The sequence below is a fragment of the Petromyzon marinus genome, chromosome 7 (genome assembly GCF_048934315.1).
Source record: "Petromyzon marinus isolate PM22_M1 ecotype Great Lakes invasive population chromosome 7, UKy_Petmar_22M1.pri1.0, whole genome shotgun sequence".
Taxonomy (NCBI): Eukaryota; Metazoa; Chordata; class Hyperoartia; order Petromyzontiformes; family Petromyzontidae; genus Petromyzon; species Petromyzon marinus.
This window is the reverse complement of record NC_133673.1, coordinates 1,987,750-1,996,558: the sequence shown is the minus strand read 5'-3', so window position 1 is coordinate 1,996,558 and position 8,809 is coordinate 1,987,750. Positions and strand designations below refer to the sequence as shown.

At 44.3% G+C, this 8,809-nt stretch overlaps 1 protein-coding gene across 1 annotated transcript; it reads left to right on the top strand.

Annotated features, from left to right (window-relative positions):
- The first annotated feature begins 5,197 nt into the window (after positions 1-5,197).
- LOC142924010 (gamma-crystallin S-like) lies at positions 5,198-8,481 on the top strand. Its single transcript, XM_076065205.1, has 3 exons — positions 5,198-5,258; positions 6,177-6,419; positions 8,077-8,481. Exons 1-3 carry the CDS (start codon positions 5,250-5,252, stop codon positions 8,350-8,352), a joined length of 528 nt encoding a protein of 175 aa, XP_075921320.1. The 5' UTR covers positions 5,198-5,249; the 3' UTR covers positions 8,353-8,481.
- Positions 8,482-8,809: the final 328 nt, after the last annotated feature.

The following is an 8,809-nucleotide window of genomic DNA, read 5'->3' as shown; positions in this document are numbered from 1 at the left end:
AGGGAGTTAAATGGGAGGCAGGCGCAGCTCACATCTGGCTGTCACCACGAGGTGCCAGTCAGATATCGCTGGACCTTCGCGGCTGCGAGGTCCTCAATGATTTCCGCAGCATATCCTGAGCGCGCATCTAATGCCACCTTCGCTTCCTCCTCATTGCACGCACCGAAGCGTTGGTCAAGTCGGCGTATTAGTTCCCCCCACTGCGCTTGCGCACTTCCAGGTAGCGCTTCAAGAAAGTCGGCTGGCAGCCCATCCAAATGCATATTCAGCTGTTGTAAGGCTTGCGCGTTCGTACAGCCATTATCTTTAGCATATGTGAGGTTCCACGCGCGCGTGTGTGCAAAACGCGTCGGTGGTCGTGTATGTTTTAATACAAGCGCGCCTCACACATGCGCTTAAATTACCAACACGGCGCCGACGCTGCAGCCCCTCGCCAGCTCTCTCGTACACAGCATCTCCCGGCGCAGTCGTGCCACACACAAATCGCATAAACCACGCCGAGGTTCTACCCATACACACAGATATCACACAGCACCGATACTTTGAACTAATGTTTATTAACGGCTCAATTACACACTACATGGAGGTGGAATATTTCGCGAGAGCCTTGCCTAACTCTGACTTTGAAACCAGTCACACAAACGTCCTACCACGTACCTCGAAGCTGGACTCGCAGCATCCCACGGACGCTGAGAAAGTCAGAGGGAGGAGGACGAGGGAAGACTTGACCTATCACTGTCTTGCAGCAGCACTCGCTGGCATCACACAAATGCTGTGAGCGGCTCGAAGAGGCAGGACGGCAGGGAGAGGGTCTTGACCGCCTGGAGGTTGAAGCCAAGAGAGCGAAATCGTCCCTGGCTCCTCTTTTTATGCTCTAAACTTCAAAGGCCCAGGGTGACGTTGTACCGTGCAGCCAATCGGTGGCTTACCTGTGCTGCTGGTCCTTTTTATTTCTTTTCCCATGGGGGAGTGCTGTCGCTCCGCCCACCCATCGTTCTCCTGTGCCGAGTAGTTCTAGTCTACGGGTCTCCTCTTTTTGCCTAATATTCCACCCTCAGCCTCTCCCAATGTCGTGAATAACTTATTGCGGTTGGCCCAGTGAACCTTTACAATTTTAAGCCAATTTAGGGGCACCGCAATATAACCTGTCCTGTGATGGTCCGCCAATCTCCTGGCACTGGGAAACTGTGGGACTCTCCTTCTTGGGGCCGTTCTGATTAAAACCGGATGTGCCAGGCAATCCCCCGCCAGGACACTACGTGGGTGCGCTGCATGTGGGTGTGTGTTTAGTGTGGGAACCGGGAGGGAATCGTGGCGCTTGCGGAAGTTGCTCCACGGTCGTGGCACCACGTAACGATTGACTTTGCAAATATGTACAGTCAATCGTGGCTGCGCCTAATGTTTCCCTGTAACGTCTTTTGGAATGGCATCATTCATTAATATTGGCACTTTTTGGTTCTTTAATGTGGAAAAAAATATAGCTTACGACGTTTCAATCACAACACAAGCATTCGTCTTCAGATGGGCTCAGTGCTGACAGGCCATGTGGCCAGATGACGAATGTGTCATCTACGATAATGGTAGGTAGGGTGTTTTCCCACAGACACAAACAGAGACGGCACAGACCCACACAGAGACCCCACAGACCTAGAGACCCCACAGACTCACATAGAAACCCCACAGACTCACACAGACACCACACAGACTCACACGGAGACCCCACAGACTAACACAGAGACCCCACATACTAACACAGAGACGCTACATACTCGCATGGAGACCTCACAGACTCACACAGAGACTACATAGACTCACACAGAGTCGTATCAGTGAGTTCTTGGTCTCCACAATGTCAATCCCGTGGCGTACCTGCCAGCGGTCGTACGAATAATGATGATAATGATAATAATAATCATACTAATGATCATAATAAGAGTTCTCTGTGAGATTTCGCGTTAACGCTTCCCTGTCGTCGTGAAATTAGTTTTTCTACGTACTGTATTTGTGAATTGAAAAACAAGCATTCGTTTTTATTACATCACCCGTGATTGTGCAGGTGGGATTTTGACTACTTCGCCTAGTATACAGGAGCTCGTGGGTTCTGTACATTTAGAGTTTGCCTGTTCTCCATGTGGTCACGAATATTTCTCTGGGTTATCCATGTTTTTCCCCTCCACATTATAAATCAACACGCCTTTAGAGTATTTGGCTGCTATACATTTTCACATGAAAACCACTTAGTTGAGCTATCATTTGTGATATCCAGGTCGCTTCTGAAAAAGAGCTATATAGCTCAGTAGGGCTTACCTGCTAACATAATAATAAAAATGCAAAGTTTTAAAGTAAAAAAGCAATGCAGGAACGCCCTGGATTTGAGACATTGTACTCAGTGTTGCTATGCTGGGTAAGTGATTCATGTGGGTCCATTGTACGGGCAGCGTCGTGTGCCATAACTCTTGGCTGCAGCACAATCCACAGTTAACATTAAATTGTGGCAGCAGCAGCAAAATAAACATCAACATATGCCATTTTCTATCTACTGCTGGATAAAGGCCTCCCCACGCAATCACCATCTCTCCTGGCCCTGCGATGCCATAATTCGCTGTATCCGCGCAGACTACCTGATCACATTGCCCTATCTGCTGCATGCTCAAGGCTGCAAGGACAATAATTGCATCGGAATGTTACTCATCACGGTCATAAGTGACACGGGACAATATTTTGGCTGTTACCTAAACATGATTTAAAATATAAAAGGACATTTTAACCATATTCTTTGGGTCTTTCGGTAAAGTCACGTAGATAGGTTCAAACATAATAACAAAAAGGTGCCCCAATGGGTTCTCCCTTATCTCCGGGTGTAGCGAATGTTTTCAAGCAAAAATTTGAGACAGACGCCTTCCAGGCATCCACTCTAAGTCCGTCCTTGTGTAAGAGGTACGGAGATGACACGTTCGTTATCTGGCCACATGACCGCCTAGCTCTGAACCAATTCCTCAACCACATCAATTCCATACAACCAGCCATCAAATTAACCATGGAGGTGGAAAAGGATGGCAAGCTACCATTCTTGGATGTTTCAATCGAAAAGAGATCAGATGGCGCAATGGGCCACTCTTTCTACAGGAAATCAACCCATACGGATGCCTACCTAAAACCTGACTCCCACCACCATCCATCCCAGAAGAATTCCCCCATCAAAACTCTACACCATAGAGCTCAATGTAATTCCGACCATCATCACCTATCCAGTGAACTGGAACATGTACACCAAGATCTAAAGAAGAATGGACTACACAATCCATAAAGCTATCACCCAAACCGTTGGGATAGAATCATCTGAGGACCCAATCAAAACCATCACTTTGTCATACATAGCAGGGGTCACCAAAAATACTTCCAAAATCATGAGCAAACACCAGATCCAGGTTCTATTTAACATAGTACATAAAATTCATGATCTGATCCCATCTGCAATATCCCGGCGTCTACAAACTAAGCTGTGTCTGCGGCATTAGTTACATTGGGGAAACTACGCGACATCTCTCTGACCATATTCGTGAATATAAGGCAGATCTGAAACACAGTAGGACTAATACCTTGGCCGTGGCTGATCATTGTTTTAATGCGGTGGGCTCACACGAAATTTATTTATCTAAGATGGAAGGCACTTTGCAAACCCACTAGCTATCAACAAAGATTCGTTCATGAAGCCATCCATATATACAGACAGAGAAACAATTTCAACCGAGAAGATGGGTACAACCTTAGCAATCACTGGAAGGACGTTATCAACCAGTTTAAGTCATAACTGGCTGTAATGTTACCATTTTAGACCTGGTAGCCCTTTAATTGGTGGAAGCACACCACCGGGACGATCACTGCCCACTTCTACCATCACCACTATTAGTAGTAGCCTTTTATTAGTGGAAGCTCACCACCAGTGCTGTCGTGGCCCTCTATGAGTACCATCACCTCTAGCAGCAACCTCCACCATCAACAGTGTGAGTGTGTAAAGCGAGGTGCAATCATTACTTGGTAACCCTTTAATTGGTGGAAACACACTACCAGCGTTGTCGTCACCCTATACGAGTACCATCACCTCTTACACCTCACTACATCACCATCTAGCACCCCCTACATGCTTAGGCACACCGTTTTTAATCCCTTACATTAACATTAGCTGCCCCACTCATGCTGCTGACACCTGGGCTACGCTAATTTAAAACCTTTATAAACAGTTTGCCTTTAGATGCTAATCCCCCTTTTACTGATGGCGACCGCTTGTGTTGCGATCGAAACGTCGTAATTTTTTTGCTATTTTCTTTCAACCTATCTACGTGACTTTACCGAAAGACCCAAAGAATATGAATTCCTGCAGTCACGAAAGCTTTAACTCAAGACATTTTAACCCTTTAACAAAAGTACATACATTAGTGTAGTTATTTAATAGGTCTCTTACTATAACCATGAATCAAATGATACTTGTGTTTCGCCCGAAACGTCGTGATTTATTTTATTTTATATCTACGTGACTTTACCGAAAGAACCAAAGGGTATGGATTCCTGCAGTCACGAAAGCTTCAAATCAAGTTATATCAAATGAATATAAACAATCAACTGCCTTCTGTTTTATATAATATACATCACAGCATTTGCCAAGAAAAAAATACATTTCCGAGCCCATATATGTGTTTTAAACACTCTATGTGGTACATTTCAACGTACATTACGCACAAATACAGATTCAGTCTAAAGCGATTAGCTGATTCGATGCCAGAGTAAAATAATCAGCCTAGGTGCTGGCCACAACTAATTTCTCACAAGTAAACTTGTTTTTTTAATGTGTTTGCGGTTTATATGATATTTCCATGTGAATAAGATAATAGGTATATTGCAATTGGTGTATGGGCTTGTCTTTTTCATGCAAATTATACCATTTAATGTAGAACTATTTATCCAAGCATTTACTCCTGATGTATATTTTCGTAATGACTAATTACAGAGAGTGAACATTCAACACGCGGTGGATGCTCGCTGCACGAGCGATATAGACGTACAAAGTAAGCATTTATATTGCTGATGCACCACTCAATAAGCAATGGTTTGCTAAACCCAGCGTAACAATGAATAGATTGTGAGAGGTTGACAATTGGATTGCCACCAAAGGGGAATGCTCAGCCCTATATAAAGTGTCCCGGCAGCATCAACTAAGTGCACTCCTCTGCGCTGATAACCATAGCCTCACCATGAAAAAGGTAAAGTGGTAAAGTATCGGTGTGTTGGTAATACACCACAATTCAGCTGAGCCTGTGCCTATGTACAGCGTGTCACACACATATCACACAGCGTTCACCATTGTAGCTCTAACTACTCACTCACTGAGTACTCACTCACTGAGTTCTTAATAGGGATCCGTGGCATTGCTGATGGTTCACACTGTGCTGCAAGTGTGGCCACATAGGTTAAAATCCTGGGTGTTATATTTTACCTTGAAATCCCTCGAGATGGAACTTCTCTTTGTAAAGGGTTTCCAGGGTCTCAACTGACACGGAGTAAATACGTGACACATAAGCAGACATTTTCAATCTATTACTAATACAATTTGTGTGTGTACAATCTAATATCACACCCAAACACACGAGTGCTGTTTCTGAAGATTTTGTTCTATTCACTGCGAGAAGCTGTTGTTGGTGAATTCTAAATCAGACTAACAATATTTCAATTTAAATGAGTAACATTTTGGGGGGTTTTCATTCGCTAATTCTATTTGCTTCATTGTTTAACTTGTTTTTTCATGCTCTTGTTTTTGGAATTCGGTGGCCCAGGTTACTCTTGAAAATGAGACTCATCCTGGCATCAAGGATTTTCACCTGGCTAAACAAAATTAAATTGGCATTGGACTTGAACGTGTTTGTAGACATTATAGCATTGTGGTGGTTTCTTTTTCACAGTCACGGAAAAGAAACGGAAGATTTTCTCAGAGGAAAGCCAATTCGTCAAAATATTGAAAATTTCCTTTCCTCTGAATGGCAGTACAGTAATATATAAAACATAATGTAGTACATTTAATAAAACTATTATTCTACGTGTAAGTTCACTAAGCAGCAACTTCACAACCTTTAACGGCACGTGAAATCTGGCGTGTGTGCCCCACACTCGGCTGTGCACCACAGATCATCTTCTTCGAGGAGCGGGACTTCAAGGGCCGCCGCTTTGAGTCCAGCCAGGACTGCATGAACATGGCGTCGAACCTGAGCCGCTGCAACTCGATCCGAGTTGAGGGCGGCGCCTGGGTCATCTACGAGCGTCCGGACCACAAGGGCAACATGTACATCATGGAGCCTGGGGAGTACCCCGAGTACCAGCGCTGGATGGGGTACAACGACCACATCGGTTCTTGCAGAAACATCCGTGGTGTGAGTATCCCAACGTGCGGCCAGTGCACAGGGGGTGGGGAGGAGGAAGGAGCAGAAAGAAAAGTGTGACGTCCGGAGTGATGACTTCTGACATTTCTTGATGCTTTATATCTCAGCATACTGGAATTTGTAAAAGCGCCTAAGCTAAGGCTCTTTACGAAGAATTAATGACAGTACAACGTACGTGGATGTAACGGTAGTAGATGCGGTGAATTAAATAGATGAGATGAAGCAATGGGGAAAAATCTGTGATTCGTGAATTCGATGAAAGCGAATTGATGACAGTTAATAATGATGGATTGAATAATTGGGGAATGAGTGGTAGCCATGTAATGCTGTTGTTCAGTAACGGTCGTGGTTATGAGGGAGTGGGGGATTAGGGGTCGTGAGGTGAGCTAGGGAACAATAAGTGAGTTTTGAGAGAGTGAGCGGAAACTGAGTGAGTGAAGGTGACCGCTTAATGTGGAAGCTTGTTCCAGTGAATGGGGGGCAAGAAGAGAGAAATATCGAAAGCGTGGATTGAGCGCAATAAGAAGGAGGAAGAGAGAGCGACAGCAAAGATTGAGAACGTAGAGGGCTACAAGGGGACGTAGAAAGATAAAGGATTGGCAAGATATGGTGGGGCAAGACCATGAAGCGATTTGTAGACCCGTATTATTGGATATATTTCGTTTGGTGTCGACAATTATTTGTGTTGCTGCTCATAGACCATTTCTAAGTTTTTGGTTCTTTCGGTAAAGTCACGTAGGTAAAGAAATAAAATAAATTAAATCACGACGTTTCGGGCACAACACAAGCGTCCGTCATCAGGTTGGACAACCACAGCAAGAGTGTAGTGCTGCTCACTACACTACAGTAACGCAAACTTCAAATCTAGATCGTTTCTAAGTGTTTCACCTTTGGATTTTCATTTAAACGAACTTGAAATACTCAAACATGCGGGGTTATGCGGTGTTTTAATGTTCATGCGTTTGGTTTGAGCACCACATTGGCTCGATCTCAGGTCGCACTGAATGTGTTGCTGGCTGGTTGGCGTTGTGGGCCTGTGTTTAGCAACTGTGTTTTAATAAAATACGGTATAGGTTATATATTTAAAATTTTCATATATTTGCCTGCTATGTACGTTTCAATTGACACCCTGGACACCTTTGCAATGAGACGTTTCATCTCAAAGGATTTTCTGGTGAAATGTACCAATACGTACAAGATAAATTTCTAAATAAAATCACTGCCAACAATAACGACAAGAAGCTGATTTGGAAGGAGCTGAGAGCCCTCGAGTTATTTTTTAAAATTCAATTGTTTAACAAAAATAAGATTTAACAATACTGATACATAAATGACTTTTTAGATAAGGTCACATAATGATCTGCCCAAATTTGTGTCATAAGTCCCTCCACCACTGGGACATATGAAAAAAATGATATTGTCATGTGTACCAGAGTATTCACGTACAATGTATTATTGTTTCATTAAACATTCTCACAGGCAAAGTGTGCATGTGATTTCTGAAGTTGTCTGGCTACCATCCGGTGAGGTCATTACGGGGCCTAACCCCCCAAACAAAATCCATCACGAACCATAACATTGGCTGCGAAACACCACGCATTAAATCTAAAACCCTGTTTGTGTGTGGGGTTTTTTTCCCTTCTTTCAGCAAAACAGTTCCAACTTCCGCATGACCATGTATCAGCATGATGACTTCGGTGGGCAAACCATGGAGTTGACCGAAGACTGCTCACACCTGCACGACCGCTTCAACATGAGAGAGGTGCACTCTGTGAGGGTGCACGACGGCGCCTGGGTGGCGTACGAGGAGCCGCACTACCGCGGGCGCCAGTACCTGCTGGAGAAGGGCGACTATCGCAAGTGCAGCGAGTACGGCGCAATGAGCCCCACCATGCAGTCGGTGCGCTGCATCCGACGATTCTGAATGCTTTGCTGCAGCTCACCGAGGTTAAAAAAGAACCATGTAACGGTCTAAACTCGTGCTGCACATTCTTCAAAGTGAGAAAACAATTGTATTGGTTTTCTGTACAATAAATTGATTGGATGAGCATTACCTCTCTGAGAGTGTGAGATTTCTTGTGATGCCTGACAATGGTACGTGTGTTTCTTGATCTATTCATATATCGCTGAACATCACAACTATAAAACATATATACGAGATGAGCAGTGGTTAGTGCACTGCAATAGGAATCCATAACCTGAGTTCGATACACAGATATGGCGAATATCAGTAGCAAATTCATATTCTTAGGCACCCCTTGCATCCCGCAATGACCAGCATGGTGAGGTATAGTCCAACAAACCCAGTAACCAACACGGCATGGAGACAACTTCATCCAACAGTGGGTAGACTCTCGTCCTAATTTACAGTAAAATCCAAC